General features: G+C 39.2%; 1 protein-coding gene across 3 annotated transcripts in view; it reads left to right on the forward strand.

Moving 5' to 3' along the window:
• LOC121866871 (hemicentin-1-like) overlaps positions 1–15,949 on the forward strand; it is a 198,011-nt gene extending 182,062 nt beyond the window's left edge. For 2 of the 3 annotated variants that reach the window (XM_042366608.1, XM_042366609.1), the window contains exons 12-15: positions 1,973–2,230; positions 9,227–9,349; positions 12,764–13,215; positions 13,515–15,949. In XM_042366608.1, the coding sequence (XP_042222542.1) occupies positions 1,973–2,230; positions 9,227–9,349; positions 12,764–13,215; positions 13,515–13,742 (1,061 nt within the window). In that variant the 3' untranslated portion in view covers positions 13,743–15,949. Of the gene's footprint in view, positions 1–1,972; positions 2,231–5,055; positions 5,500–9,226; positions 9,350–12,763; positions 13,216–13,514 lie in introns of those variants that run through there. The other variant, XM_042366610.1, reaches the window with a different exon arrangement.
• Positions 15,950–17,648: the final 1,699 nt, after the last annotated feature.

A 17,648-nucleotide genomic window follows, 5' to 3' on the forward strand; every position in this document is an offset into this window, starting at 1 on the left:
TGTGTGTGTGTGTGTGTGTGTGTGTGTGTGTGTGTGTGTGTGTGTGTGTGTGTGTGTTGAACGTTGGTGGTGGGAGATTGTGGCCAGGAGGAAACAAGAATGATCGGGAGAGACTGATGGTGGAAGGCAAGTGGGGTGCTGGGGTGAAGTGTGTGATAAATAGAGGTGAAAGAACGTCGTAAGTATCTGGTAAATATCATGAATATAAAAGGCAAAAAAATATACAAACGAAGATTTTGTTAATACTGAAGAAGTTGTTGTACGGCAGAGATAAATTGGGAGATTTAGAAGATATTAATGGAACACTGTCAGTTAGATGGATGAAGCTGCAACACACCACACACACACACGCACGCGCACACACACACACACACGCGCACACACACACGCGCACACACACACACACACGCACACACACACACGCACGCACACACACACACACGCACACACACCTAAAGTCCTGAGAAACAGAAACGCAAAAAGATTGTAACCGTGAATTAATGTGAAATAATTATCCAAAATATGTATATAAGTGAAGTGGAGTACTCGACGTGGATAATATGTATGAATATATAAGAATGTCGGAGAGGAGGTGAAGATCTGTGGTGTACCATGAAGAGTTTCCCACAGGTCGGAGACTTAAGTTACATTCTCATAAGGTAAAAGTGCGTCTCCAAGGATCGTATAACTTAACTGTCGTTTTATAGTGACTGATGGAGAAGACAACATTATTATCAAACATCTGCTAAACACACAATTATTTTCTGTCTTTTCATAGAAGTGGGAATTATGTTGTTGTATTCAGAGTGAGTGTATACCATACTAGAGCAACTGATCTGTTTAAGTAGTACCTCAACAACCTGAAGATAATCCTTATGAACGTATAAACCTATACTATAAATACAGGTGTATTGACAAAGACGATTCTGAACATGTGACAGGAATACCTTATGCTAAAATGTTGTATTTTGGAAGAGGACACAAAAAAAAATTATATATATATATATATATATATATATATATATATATATATATATATATATATATATATATATATATATATATATATATATATATATATATATATATATATATATATACACTGTAGTGCGTCTTTTCTCCCAGTGCTGAAAGAAGTATTGATATCACCCGCCTTGGTGACGTCAATCCGCTTAGTGAGTTACCCCTCCATTAATATGGCTTCCTCCATTCACACGGTCATCAGCCATGCTGTAATCAACCCGAGTTAGTTACTGTCACTGGTGCAAAAAGTTCATCTCCACACTTTAAACACACTCCTGGGCTACATATTCTCACACTAACTCAGGACAAACATGTCCTCCGTTCTGGCACTAAGAGAGACAGGGAATAAACAAATAAATGTTGCGAGACTATTGGTGAATGGTGCGGATAATCCATTAGTTATATTAACTCCCAGCTAACACACCGAGCAATATGCTGTTTAATCTCTAATTACAAGTGTTTACTGTGAATGAAACTTAAAATATTAAATCATTTTTCGTAGGACGTTAAAATAATCCAGTTTGTCTTATCACCCATATCTGATGACACATGACTTCCTTCTTTATTCATACATCAACGTGTACGAGAATATGTAGACTGTGTGATGACAAATTGTGAATTATGATCCGAATAATGTGGCCATCTATAAGCCCGTATATTCTTATTCATGAGAAGGGCCCTCGACCACCAGCTGTACACCGCAACACTCCGCTTGCATTAGGTTCTGTGGATAGTTGATGTGGCTCAGTGGTGTGACTCTTGTGTGACTCAGTGGTATGGTTCAGTGGTGTAATTCAGTGGTGCAGCCCAGTGGTGTGGCTCAGTGGTTCTCATGGTATGTATAAATACCATGCTGTGAGCACGTATCGGTGTACAGGTGTGCGTGTGTGTGTGTGTGTGTGTGTCACGTCTCTAAGCCCTGGGGTGATCATCCACGTGTTACCCTCAGGTGTGGTGCCAGCGAGTGAGTTGCCTTCCACGATGGAGCTGTATCCGTCCTTGGCTATCATCCTGGGTGTGGTGGGCGGCATCCTGGTGGTGTTCGTGGTGATCGTGGTGGTGATGGTGGTGCGGCGCCCTCGGAGGGAGAACCAGCGGCGACTCAACCAGGAAGACTCCAGTTTACACATCCTGAAGAAGGACGACAGCCACAGTGGGCGCCTCGACGTGGACGAGAAAGATCCAGACGTCATACCGGAAACTCGAGGTTAGTTACTCTTAGAATAATTCGTATACACAATATTTTCTTTCGTATTTTTATTGTAATTGTATTATTATTTTTGTTTGTATTTATTTTACAAATAATATTATCTGCTTCCAGCAAAAATTGACGTATAGATTTTTCATGAAAAAAAAAACTGGAAATTTCGTTGTACCGTTCGAAGAGAAGTTCTGACATCCCCCTCCCCGTGTGTGTGTGTGTGTGTGCACAAACCAACGATTACTTCAATAAATTTCGCAAGTTGTTAGTTTAACCATCAGCACTAGCATCAGATCACCTCTCCATACCCTTATCCAATACAATCGACAAACACATATACTTATCTCAATAAAAGAGTCAAAACAAACAGCAGCGCCTTCGTGAACGATAAGGAACATCTACATTACACCTCGTCGTTACTTTACAGCTGAATTATCGAGTTGGTCTTCCCGTCGAAGTGACACACTGATTTATTAGATACAACAAACGTAGAAGCTAAAGTCTTTCCCCCTCTAACACACTACCAGTACCCTAGTCTTATTGGATGAATATTTACATTACAATAATAACTAACCAAATATGATCTAGTCTAATATATTCGTTCAGTTCTTCACTTTTGGTTTTGGAGACTTGAGATACAATGCTGCATATTGCCACAAAATTAATTTATACACGTCTTCACACAAATAAATTATCATGAAAGGTTTATTAAAATTTTCTTCATATATGTGAGTTAGATTAATTTCCCGTTGACTATCTAAGCCTTTACAATATTCAATTAAGTTTCCGTGAGGGCCAGAGAATGAATTTACATACAATACATCGTATATTCAGGGCACACTACAGTTTACTTCCTCTCACTTTTATCTGCATATTACATGTACTAGAACACTCTAGTTTTATCTCGCATCCGACGGAAATGCATAACTGTTTTATGGTTGAGACACTGTCGACAAAAAAATCAAGGTTTAATATCAGAATTATTTCAGGTACGAGTTGGTTTCCGTGTTCCTTTTAGAAGTTTGCGTCACATTTTTAGTTCCGCCTTAGCTTTATGGTCTTTAGCACTATCTCGCTCAATGCTCCTAGTCACTGAAATTTAAGCGAGCGTTTCATAAAAAAATTTGGTGCATATTACATGGCATAATTATAATGCATGTTTACAGGTGTAATGTGCCTCTATATTACCAGAGTTTAATGCTAGGCCATTTGGTATGTGCTAATGAGGAAAACATCTTATGGTTAATTTTGCAAGCTCACTGCAATATGCAAACTGAAGTTTATATATATATATATATAAATCTTATTTTTACAACGGCTGCAACCTTCTTTCTCTATAAGACATATGCAATTGTCAGAATTCGTGTCTTAAAAGTTTTCCGAATCACTTTCACGTAAATGTAGTGCCAGTAAGTGATTCTCTCATTCTCAAAGTCATTCTCCTTTGCTAAATATCTCTCTTGTCAAGGTAAAACTTGATTGGTCTTATTATACAGTACTTCAGATATAACCCAGATTGGAGAGAAAAAAAATACGTCATTTTTTGGTTGAATGGTGAGCGTGTTTCCTACTATGGGAATCTTAATGGCACCATTTGATACTCCCAAATGAGTTATTTCCTACGGTTGATGAGCAAAGCTATTGATTTTACGATGTGTCTGGAAATATTTAAAAAATAATTTGAATATTAAGAGCAGCAAAACTTTTAAAATAAATTAAGGCAATAAGCTGGCACACGTTACAAGGTTCATTCGTTCAGTTAGTTACTTTATCCTTCACTATTTTCGTTTGCTGGAAAAATAATGTCAAAATACTGGTGAAGCCTCAAAGAATACAGACGAACTGTGCCAGGATTACTGTAAGAGGCTGATGAAGATCTGGTTTGGTCTTTGAATCTTCATCAACGAGCAAACTACCAAGTGTTTTACCCATAACTATAATATATAACCTATTAGTTAGACAAGTAAAGTTACACTAGTAGTATAAATTATATTCATAAGGTATAGAGGAACAGGATTTGTGGTTGAGGATTGTAATTCATAACTTTATGATGAAGACTTACGAACCAGTCGGTCAAAATATTGTACCTTAACTCAAACCTGTGGATCAAGGCTTTGTGGCGTGAACTTGTGAATTAGGGATCTGTGTCCAAGACTTAAAAATCAAGCTTTTGTAGCCTAGGCTTTTGGATAAAGGCTTTGACCTGTTGATCAAGAAGCCGTCGACAAACTTTGGAACTTCATAAACCAAGCAACAGTGGATGTGTGGATTGAACCCTCTATCTCTACTTCCAAGTTCTGGGTAATGAAACATGAACTAGAAGTTATTGTCTAGGCTCTTTGTTTCCTGTTTTGTGATGTAGCCATTGTGTTCCATACTCTCTTATCCAACCTAAAGTATATCAACCAGGCTCTGTTACCCAACCTTAGTGTTCCAAGCTCTATCATCTGTAACTTGTAATTCAACTTTCGGGGTATAAGGCTTTCTCTCATCTAAAGCATTTTTTTTATGATTCAAGCTTCACAGTCCAAAGAATTATATGCTTTTCATTCCTATTCTCCGACTTTATGCTCCGCGTGTTAGGGTTTTCTTTCTCTCGCTTGCATTTAATGTAGTGGCTGAGGCTCTTTCCATTTACGGCTAACAAACAAACACATCACAGCCAATGTTGTTGAACTCGTCTTCAGAAGCTGCTCAACTTTAAGAGCCACCCTGACGTTACATGTCTCTCCTCTCCTGTAATCATTTCCTCGTTCCTTTCTCGGTTGTTTTCTCAATTTGCAATTCCACTCTTGTGTACAAACAACATTAAATTCTCATCTTGCTTTCAGAATGGAAAGTTTTTCGCTAGTGGAGAGAGAAAGAAACGAGACGGCGACGTAAACAGCGAGTTATTGACCCCATTTCTTAAAGTGAAAAATGTCCCCAGTGTTTTTTTTTTCTTCTTTCTTTCTACCTTTAGCTATAACAAGTCTCTTCCTCCCCGGATTAAAGTTCATTTTAGATTATGCCAAGCGTTAAGCCCCTCTTATTTAGTATGTAACTTTCTTACGTATTTGTAAATGAAATGGACTGTGTAACTCTCTTTCTCTCTTTATATATACACCCGCGTACACTTAAACCATCCAGCCTACACGTAAACATACATATCCACATACCTTACACAAAAAAGATTATCCCCAACATGTAAACTTACCCTTGAAGACACACACACACACTCTTCTCTCAACTCTACCCAACAACGTCGGCTAGAGGAGGTACAGAAAAGGGCCTGCAGAATCATGCTCGGCGCAGAATACTCCGGCTACATCAACGCTGTCTCCACCTTGGAAATGCCATCCCTCAGTGACCTCCACCACCAAGCACTGGAAAGGTTTGGCAGCCAACTAATGCACCACCCTAATCATCGCTACCTCCTGCAGCCCCCCACCCACCTAGCGCAGTCCGCCACTACAACAAAATTCAGCCCATAGGAGCCCGCACCGATAGATATAAGAATAGCACCATCCCATCTATTGTTAAAATAATAAACAACTCCAGATTTATGTACTAAACAGCCCTGTAAATATATTCAATGCATATTATATCATTATATCAAAATCGAATGTAAGTCTGAATATTTTCAGCCACCGGCTGCAACTATCAATAAACCGTTTATTATTTTTATTTTTATTCTTATTACACACACACACACACACACACACACACACACACACACACACACACACACACACACACACACACACACACACACTTCTATATTCTTTTGCCGCTATAGCTGGAAACGCCCATCTACCAACTACCATCACCATCACCACTACCATCCTTACCACCACCACCACTACCACTAGCAAAGGGATTCAAAACGTATGAATTACCCTAAAACACATCTCTATGGCTGTAACCTCTCTGACGATACAAAATAACAGGTGTGACTCTACAGATGAACCTAGGTACAGTACTTCCCTCTTTCAACCCCCCCCCCTCCCGCCTCCCCCTCCTACTCTTTAAAAAAATCTATCATTCTGTCTCTCTTTGTTATCCTGTTTGCCATCGCTCGTGGGTGCTACATACACAAAGCATTGCGTAATTATTCTGGGTTTGTGTTTGTATTTCATCAAATTCTCGCAACAGTTAATGATTTCGAGCCGTGGCCTGTGATAAAACTCTTTTTTTTTTTCTTGATTTCTCCGTTATCTCTTTTTACAGGGTGATTATTTCTTCTGATTTATGATGCTCTCTCTCTCTCTCTCTCTCTGTGTGTGTGTGTGTGTGTGTGTGTGTGTGTGTGTGTGTGTGTGTGTGTGTGTGTCTACCAATCTCAGTTTTTTTTTTATCTTTTTTGACCGATTTTTTTTTCTCTAATTCAAGTTTTTTTATTTCACCGTTTCTAAAATTTGCCACACTACCAACACATTAAACCTTAATATTTTTTTCTAGCCACTCGATTTTATGGACAAAAATAAAACGTTAATTTTGCGAAAACGTGAAAGCGGTAATTGTGTCAGTTAAAGGTGCACCACTGACACGCGATTAAGGTGAGTATCCAGAGTCTCAAAGGTTTCTGAAGCTGAATATTACTCGTACTGTAGCTGGAGATGGGTTCACACACACACACACACACACACGTTATGAAGAACAGTCTCCCATTAAACACTACAACACTTCACTCTTGTGCTAGTCATCAAACACAACGCTTCGCTCTACCGTATTATTATTACATTAATTGTGGTTTAATGCTAAATGCTTTAACCTTGAGTATTATTATTACTGATCGTGTTCTCTAATATAAAACAAATTTGTGCTCAGGTGAAATAACTTTCAATGTTACACATATATTCAGGTTGCTTAATATTAAACGGTAAGAATAAAACCGTTTTTAATTATGTAAATGAAAAATTAAGCACGAATAACACATAAATTGATAGGTATAATCTTTTGCCAAAATAAATACCATCATTATACATGCCAGCGTGCAGAGCGGCCGGCCCAGGCAGCCGGCCTAAACAAATATTTAAGTCAAACATTTAAATAATGTGTACTCACATGTCTGTATGTTTTCTAAAATAGAATGCGGTAATGTTGTCACGAAAACAACATGAGGTCTCTTCAATATTTATTAAATTTTTTCATATCAATATAATCTGTTAATAATAAATGTGTTGTGGTTTATATATAGTACCATATAAATCATAGCACTGAAAAACCAACGTAGAAGTTAAAAAATATAGACGAGAGCTCTGAATATATATCCTGTATGTACCCTCCCCTACAGTCGTTTCAGCACCGTAGGTTATAGTCGAAATATACGAACAGGGTTCTCGTTTTTCTGTGTTTTATCTCCGCCTAAAGTGAGATACCAGTCTGTGTGTGTGTGTGTGTGTGTGTGTGTGTGTGTGTGTGTGTGTGTGTGTGGTCAAATAACCATATAATAAAAATAGTCATACACATTAATCATACATTTCCCAAACATTCACAACATATAAAATCCAGGTGAACAGGTGAAAGGCGCCACGTGGTGTGTCTGTGTGCACTAAGGTTGAGACAACAATGAGTGGCAACACCGAGAGAGAATAATCGGCCACAAACTATTGCTCCAGATAAAAGCTGTGGACATAAGCCCGTAATTACGTTCTCGTCCGTTTGTTAACCTTAAACAAACTAAGAAATTCTGTATTTTTTCTTTTGTTTTATCATATATAACTTAGAGGTCTCGTCTTGTTATGGAGAAGTAAACCTTGATCCACTGACCTCACCTGAGAGTTGTGAAGACATCCTTGACCTACGGTAAGATAATGCTCTTCAGATATGATCAAACTGAGGTGTTAAACCAAGTGTGATAACGTGTAGCATCAGTGAATCTATAACTTCCTGCAGCTTCGTTAAATGTTCCTGGCATCTGAGTACGGTACCAGTAAATTAGTTTGTAAATTAATAATAATCAGCTTCACCGTCACAACTATTTCATTATCCATAACATGTTGGGGCAGGGAGGGGGTGGGCAGGGAGCAGGGAGAGGGACGGGGAGGGAGGCAGGAGGAAGGGGGGAGAGAGGCAGGGGCGGGGAGGAGGGCAGGGAGGAGGGTGGGAGGAAGGGGCGGGGAGGGGAGGGGGAGGGCGGGGAGGGAGAGGCAGGGAGGAAGGGGCGGGGAGGGAGAGGCAGGGAGGCGGGGTGGGAGGAAAAACATGTGTTGTCACAGGCGACGGTAGTGATCCCTTTAACACCTAAGCTGCAACGTTTAATTAAGTGGGCGCTGGAAGTCAGTGTTCAGCGTATGGTATTTGGCAGCTAAACAAGGTGTGATATTTACCCATAATAATCTTATACAGATGTCATATATTTATGTCGGTTATATGTGCATGTGATTCTAATCTTCTATAAAAAATCATCATTATTATTATTATTATTATTATGATAACTATATACATTACCTTTACAAATCAATACAATTAATATTTATGTAATTTACAATAAAGAACGATTGTTGTTACATAATTTTATTATTATTTTGATAATGAATTTGAAAGAGCATAGAAATAATGATTTGTCATTGGAACACTACTGAAATAAGTTTAAGAAGACCAAGTGATTTTCCGTACATTCTGCTTGTTTGTGTTCTAACATCTATGATTTTTCTTCCAATTATTGTTGCTTTATTCTAACATTCTACATTTATTTATTTATTTATTTATTTATTTATTTTCGTTTATCCTTTACTTCAAAGGGAATTACTTTAATTTATTTATTAATGGTTTTTGGTTATGTTTTTAAAACCCAGAGGCATCTGTAAATCTCTTGTGCCCCCACTAAACACGTAGTTTCACAATGCAGTTAATCCAACAAAAGAACAATTTAAGCTACAGTTTTATTATAGTAATAAGAATTCCATTACAAATTAAAGTGAATTTTCCCCCTTAGGTATAATGGCCAATAAAACCCATTTCTTTCCCTTTGTCGAATCTTGAACAACAAAATATCGCACCACCATCTCCCCGGCACAGTATTGACTCGGAGGGTGGACCCGCCAGTCACCTGCGAGGAGCTGAGCAGCTGTGAACTATCAGAGCTGGCAGCCACCCAGACGCCCCCCCGCACTCATGACTCCTTATGTCCGCTACACTTAGGTAGGAACACCACGGTTCTCCTCCCTGGTTACTCCGCCTCCCCCCCTTCCCTCTCTCTCTAGCAGTCCTCGTCACACTACTCCCTAGCTGCTCCATTCACGCCCTCCTCCTCTCAAACACCTCCCTTACCACACACCCTTCCTTTTGGCGCAAGTTTCTTTCTGCACAAATTTTTTTCTTCTTCTAGAGTCAGCACAGTTCCTCCTTTGTCCTGAGCACAGAATGTTTCCCTCTTACGAAGACTTCCCACGGCACTCTTTTCTGATAATTCCCTCAGCACGGATATCGCTCTATTGGATAATCCTCCCGGCACAGTTCTCCTAGGCACAATCCTTCTATTTTTCCGAAACCTCCTTCAGTACAATTATTTTCTCACTTTGGCACAGCTATTCACCATGAGTTCTGATTAGACACCATGCTTATGTAAAGAAGTAAAATATGACCGAGTATAATAAATGTGTGTATGTTTCTTTTTTCAGAGACGACGTTAGTTTTATCATTTATTTTATGTGGAGGGTTTCAGGTGTCAGCGCCTTCATGTGGCACCAAGTAATGTGTTTAGTCTTTACCCAGTACCAACCTCAAGCATGTCCGTGTGAGCAAAATTAAACTTCATAGAGCTCGTGATTATCAAATGTTGTGTGTTTAACTTGTATCTTCATATAACATGCTTTGAAAGGTTCTCTTCCCTCATTTCCATAATGTTTCGTACCTCACTGCTTGCATATATTGACCGGCAATACTAATTATTGTAAAGCTGAAAACGTAACAGTCCAAGAGTCTAGCGCTGAATTCAAATGACTATTGAACTGGAATTAATTACACCGTGAAAAGAACATTCTATACACCTTTATTCTAAAACCTCTTGTTGCATAAATCAAGTAGATATTTGATTCTCTCACCACCTATTGTAAACTTGTATAAAATTTTCGTCCGTCACAGGAACACAAGACATTTACGCCCGTATTATTAAACAACATCTTCCCTTGAAGAGGGTCGTCGTGTTTCAACCCGAGTTTTAAACTAATTCCAATAACATTAATTTAAATATTGGAATTAGTTAATTTTACCGCCACACCACCCCGTTAAGTACTGTACTGTGGTGTCCCTCAGGACTCATTTAGTTTAAAACTCGGGTTGAAACACGACGACCCTCTTCAAGGGAAGATGTATTTTAATTAAACGGGCCTGAGTCTTATGCTAAGAGCTTAATCTATAATTACGAAGGCTGTATTGATAAGACGTAAGTGAACAGTTTAGCCCACATCTAAGAAATAGTGTTTCCCTGACCAATGCACAACGCATTTGAGAACACACTAAGAAAACTTTAATACAACGGCTTCGTGTAACCAAAATGATCGTGGAATTATTTATATTTAAACACAAGAGCATTTAGGTGATAATAACCCTTTCATTATTTGTATTCATTCATTCAAAAACTTGCATACAATTAAAAAATAATATTTTCATATTTCGCATTTTTAACGCTACGAACACACGGGGGAAGACTGCACATAAATGGGTCTTCAGAAATCATGAAACGGCCGCTGTAGTATAGCTTTATGGTCAAACTTGTGAAGGAGCTGGTAGTAAGGCATCACCCACCAACCAGTCTTAGAGATGGAGGCGCCCCTAGAAGGATGACATGGTCCTGAGAAAGATACTAACTTTTGTTCCTGGTCTTCAGAGAGATTAATAGTCCTTGACCGAGGTACCAAATATCACCATTCATCAGGTCAGCGCGTTCCCAGACAGTGAAACTAACTTGTTCGCGCAACGTTAATAAATTGGAGAACATTTCCACCTATGTTATGAATTTCTGTGAAGGTAAGTTAGGTTAGGTTAGGTTAGGTTTCTGTTATGTAGAGCAAGAGAAGTAGTAGGCCTGGCCACGCCCCCTGTGAGCCAGATAATGTTAAAACTGTTGGAACTGTTACCAGAGTTAAGGTTTATCATGTCTTATAATCTTTTACTGAGAACATGAAAAATTTTCCGCCATTATTTTTTACGAGATCTACATAAACCGCCTGAGTGTTGGCTGAGTCTTCCGAATGGATATTTTAACTGGATAATAAACCATCAACAATTGTCTTATATTAAAAACTTAAATTTACTGTGACTGATATAGCTCCTTCGGTCGCTTCGTAGAACACGTGTAGTACCAGTTATACAAGGTGTTGTATCGCTCATTCAGGCTTTGGTCGCTTGCTGCAGTTGTTGAGAATAACTCCGGACACCAGAGAAAGAAACAAACAATATTAAGAAACTGTCTATTTCCAGGAAGAATAGATTTGCAACATCATAAAATCAACTGAGAAAATCTGAACAGTTTAGCATTTTATCAATGTTTCCCGGTAATAATTATTGAGACTTAAAATAAGGAGAGAGAGAGTCAGGAGCTAGAGATATAAAGAAAGGAGAGAAAAACAGAAAAGCGTTCGAAAGTAAAGCGTTGGAAAGTGACACCGACTTCATACCTCACTTTCTCACTGATTGGCTGAAGGAGAAGAAAATGATTCCTCAGTGATAGTTCTCCACACTGACAACACCATCATACGAGTGATGTTTTTACCATTATATGAGGCTGGTAAGTATGAAAAATGTTTATAGGCGAATGAAAAAGACTACAGTGGGACATCCTAGGATTAAGTGAAGATGGGAAAGTTCAAATAGCATTAGTGGTGATAATTTTTACTCCATATATTCAGATGGTGAAAAGAACGAGAGAGGTGTTAAGAGACATTAGGAAGTGCCAGAATGTTGTTAGTCAAGTTTAATGATATTCCCTTTATATCTGAAACAGTCTTCATAAACGTACCCTTGAAAACTACTCCACAAATACCTAAAAATACTTCCTACATCCCCACATCCTTAGATTTACTTCCATCCCTAAAACTACTGCACACATCCCTAAAACTACTCCCCATATCCCTAAAACTACTCCCCATATTCTTAAAACTACTCCCAACATACCTAAAATTACTCCCAACATCCCCAAAGTACTCCCCACATCCCAAAAGTTCTTCCAATACCATTCCTCTTTTTCTTCCAGTTCTCAAATGGATATTGTCTTTGTATCAGAGCCATTCCATCACCCTCTGTCTCTCTAAGGGAAGCGAATCTGTCTGCCTTTTCTTTCCCTGGAAATTAATCAATATCCCTTTTTTTTCGGACTTGCGAGCATCACTACAGTTACACTTTTAACTATAACTTTTGGATTTAGTTTTGTTTCCATATTTGCTTCATTCTTAATTCTATATGACTTTAGATAATATTTTTATTATTGTTATTATTATTATTATTATTATTATTATTATTATTATTATTATTATTATTATTATTATTATTATTATTATTATTATTATTATTATTATTATTATTATTATTATTATTATTTGTTCGCTGCACCTCCAGGAAGCCGTGCCGACCTAATGGATCGTCGAGGCGTAGCTGACGTCTCCACAATATATGGTGAGATGGTTGCCAACAACCCTGAGACCTCCCACGCGCCGGCCGAGCTTCCTCACCCCCATGCCAACGCTTATGTAGAGCCCAGCCACATCACCCATGCCACACACGCCCACGTAGAGCCAGTACACGCCCACGTCGAGTCCCAACCACACGTCCACCAGTCGCAGTACATCCAGCAGGAGTATGCCTCATCCCCACTTCCCGTCGACATGCATCACTCAGTCTCCTACCACCACATGCCCCCTACACCCACCTCTATCCCTGCACCCATGTACACCCACGCCCATGCTATGCCCGTCTCCCACACCCAAACTCTACCCCACCCACGCTCAAGCCACGCGAGGAGCCACAACGCCAACGCGGCAACATTGCAGAGGCGGAGCAGCCTGTACATGGTGAGGAGCAGTTAGTGCATCTCTTGTTGCCTTGACTCGCTTGATGGTGGCCTAACAGGAGTCACTCTTAAGCTTACTATGACTCCTCTTTCATGTGTGTATGTGTGTGTGTGTGTGTGTGTGTGTGTGTGTGTGTGTGTGTGCGTGTGAGTATCGTAATATAAACATATTTGGTAAGACTGTCATACATAAATCAGAGTTGTTGTACTATTATTTAACTTGTTGTCTCGCCTCTTACTCACTGAGCCAGACTTTACACTCTGGGTTGTATTAGATGTTTTTTTTTTTCGCCCCTACAGGACCCCATGACCACTCCCTTGGCCCCGCCTATCGCCCCGCCCCCAGCCTACGATACGCCCACATCGTCTCTCGGCCCAGATATGATGGCCGTCGTGCCCATGGTCGCGGAAACGGTTTGCATCACGCCCAACCCCTCTCTGCACGCCCACACCAGTCCGCCCGAGCAGTACCCGCCCAAGCCCTTCCCTACATCGTTCAGCAGCGACCGCATGGAGAGTGCAGTGTGAAGGATGGCAGTTTGAGAGATTGAGTGTGTTGTGTTGGGAAAGGTATACTTCACCCCCCAGGAATCCTAGCCAGCCAGTGAGATTCCGTGCAGATACTGAGGTAGCCAGTAGTTGTTTATTGAGAGAGTTTCGTCAGTGCAGTCCTAGAACTCGGAAGAGTGTTGAGCTTTCGTCTTATGGTCAACAACTACTACCGACGTTGGCTGCATGATGCTTTACTGTGTATACTTTACATAAATCGACATTTATACTTGTACAGAGATATTTGGTATTGTCACGGACACCTGTTATATAATATATCTAGTGTTTGAATGAATCAATAGTGAAAGTGCTGGCAACAACACACTAAGAGAGCACACCTGGCACCTGCTCATGACTCCCGAGTTTACTCCTAGCTGAAAATCAACAACCAATCATATTACTCCCGCATACACCAGCTCCTGGTATCCATGTGCTCACTCACCGTCACTCAATAACTGGGTGGTGTATCTCAGTAACTCAGTAACACGGTGCCGCAGCTCGGTAACTCAGACTGGAGGACACTCACTCCAGGTTATTGTGTGCTGCAGTGCCACCCGTTATTATAGTGCTTCACCCCCGGCTACATAGTTAGATTGTGTATACTGTGGTGCAACAGTAATCTAGACAGATAAAAATCACAGGTAGTTACCACGAGGTCACTTCCTCTCTTTTTCTTGTTCCATATGTACACTGTGGATATTTCTTAGTGAATTTACTGTGAGTTACTCGAAAATGTATCCTGTTTTTTATATGATCAAGGCCCAGTACCCCTGTTCCCTTGTTCTTTCACTGGTTACTTACTTAGTCGAACGTGTATGAAAAGCAAGTGGACGATTCATATCATTGTTTACCAACAAGTTGCAAAAGTTGATTTCTAGTTACATGCTGTGAGATATGTTTTGAGAAGGATAATTTGATGTAAACGTAAATTCAACAGTATTACAAGAATGAAATGTATCGTGTAAAATTACCAAAGGGAACAAAATATTCTTTACCGATTTAATGGAGATGAAATCAGCATTATTTTTTTATGATCTTATACAATACATATACTGTACACACATACGAGTCTAGTATATACACTCCAAGCTGTGGATCAAACTGGACCGGCCGCCTGGGAGGTTAGTGGAGATGCCTTTGTATAATTTCCGGATTAGGAACCTTTCGCTTATGAAAAATGTAAGTTTTACTTTCCTCAGGTGAATTTATTAAAGACTGAGATTAGAAACTTCCGTGACACCTCCCGAGTGAGTTAATAAAAAAGAAGTCATATTGCTATAACCATCCCATGTACCAAACAAAACCACAAGGGTACAAGACCATTAGTGGGCACTTGCTTTACTGTACTGTACTAAACAAACTCAGGCCACGTGTGTGTTTGTAACTCACTAGTATACGTCATAAGACTCACGATATGAGTCTTGTTCCTCGGTATATCTTTCTTAATCTTAACTCGTGGTAAACTTGAATTCACGCTTAATGATCTTTTAAAGTACAGTAATACATGATAATAGAAAACATCACAATCGTTTCCACAACAAATACTTCCATAAGATCCGTCGGTATGAATTTCACCTTGTTCGAGTTACCTGTAAGTGGTGTGTGTCATTGAATATTCTCGCCAGAAGTCTCGCTGCCAGCATTTACATCCGATAACAGCGACACATTGCGGTCTCAATCTATATCAGGCAGATTAAGAATATTTTGTCTTTTGTTATGCCAAGAAATTTTTTCTTTATATTACAGCAATAACCCAGACAGTTAGCCTGGAAAACGATTACGCAAAATATGATGAATAATGATAAATTCGACCACACGTAAATGCTTCGGCCACACTTCTGTGATTTTTTTTTCAGTTATGCCACATTAAGTTATAGATCCTGAAGAGTGGAACATTTTCTATAGAAAGATTGATATTGTTGGGACACTGACGCCACAACAACATGAACTAAGGATAGATCACAATAACTCTTGCCCCTGACATTATTGGACATTTCAGACATTGTATATTTGAATGACAAGACTTCCTTGATAAAGGTTCCAGATCCGGGAATAATACAGACGCCAAGAACTGTGTAACTCAAACACTGTCACCAGACAGGTCCATACAGTATCAACCGTAGCGTTAATAGTCAACACGTGTAAGTAATTTAAGAATAAGGCTTTCTAAGACACTTAAATGATACTTAGTATATATATATATATATATATATATATATATATATATATATATATATATATATATATATATATATATATATATATATATTATATACACACATGATATGTAGAACTGTTGAATTTTCGTATTATGCTGTATAATCTCATCATATGGATTCTACTTTGTATTATTATTCTTGTTGTGAAAACTGATAAGAAGAGGGTAGTAGCCACCTTCACTTCAAGACAGGTCCAGGACCTGACATACCCGGCCATAAGATAAGGCCAGGATCTGACACACTTAGCCACAAGGCATGGCCGGGATCTGACACCCAGTCATAAAACAGGGCCGGGATCTGACATATCCAGCCATAAGACAGGGCCTGGCGTTGACACGCTGCTCTCACCTCGCTCTTGTTATTATAATCCCAAATATATCAGGAATCCTCTCAACAATACAGTTTATTTGGCACATTTTCAACGAGGCTTGAACTGTGTCGTCAGCTGTAGCATTAATTTGACAAATTGCTGTTACCATGATTTTAGCTAAATAAAGAAGAAGAAACAAATTACTTATTGTCACTGGGTTAAAATTGTTATTGGGTAACGAATTGTAGTTTAATAAAGATCTCAGGGGATGATAGAAGACAGTATTTACTGCTTGATGTCTAAAAAAATAAAAATCCCAATTTTCCGTGAACGTGAACGATCCTTATTTTCATATTCAAAGACAAGAATCTCCTAAACAAAACTAACCAAATTTGACAGGCATATATACGGGATGCTCCTGTACAACAGTTATTTTTTTACTGGATTTTTGTCATTCAGCATTTCCAGTTGTTTTATACAGAAAACAATAGTAATTAATTTTCTTCAATTTGTGGCTCACAGAAACTTTGACGATAATACTCAAATGTACAGTACAGTAGAGTGAGCGGCAGCATCATGCTTTGTGGTGTCTGGCAGTCTTGGATGTGCTGTGACATTTACGTGTTTTCGTAGCTTTGTTATTTTTGGTGCGAGTCTTCGCCTTGTTGGTATACATTATTGTACTTATATATCCATCATACTCTTGCCGTTTGTTAGACACTCCTATCTATTGTGTTATATAGCTAACACCAGCACACTGGATGATCATCACAGCTGACACTCGTGAGGCGAAGGTAAGGCAGATTCTTCAAGGTAAATTATGATATGTTCTGTGGCTAGTTGATTGACCAGTTAATACAAGTCGCCTTTGTGCATTTTTATGATAATAAAAAGGTCGTGTCTGTGAACGTAGCTACAGAATGTCACCTTCAGAAGGGCGTAACAGACAAGTGTTCAAGAGGAACAACAAACGAGCCACTGAGACCCCTGACCCTGCTCCCTGTGTGTGTGTCCCTGCCCACTGTGAGGTACAGGAAGTGCTCACATAAACAATATCTATTTTCATGTATACGAGATGTATGATTGGCTGTTGAGGTGATCTCTGATTCTCCCTGAGGTGTGGTGATGAGATCCAAGGTTTTGTTGGCCATTTATAGCCAAGAGAACCATCACTAGCCGTCTAATGTCGTTGTTTAAGAGAGTAATGGAGTGTTGTGTTGTCATTTAAGATAAGAATCTGTTTAAGATGTTGTTATCAGAGAAACTATAGACTTAATACGCTTTTGTTACGCACTGGAAAACTGGGATTGATCGGATTAGAGGTAAATAGATTATTGGGTAGGACTTGTACATTTG

This window comes from Homarus americanus, unplaced genomic scaffold, assembly GCF_018991925.1.
Source record: "Homarus americanus isolate GMGI-L3 unplaced genomic scaffold, GMGI_Hamer_2.0 scaffold3452, whole genome shotgun sequence".
NCBI classification, from domain to species: Eukaryota; Metazoa; Arthropoda; class Malacostraca; order Decapoda; family Nephropidae; genus Homarus; species Homarus americanus.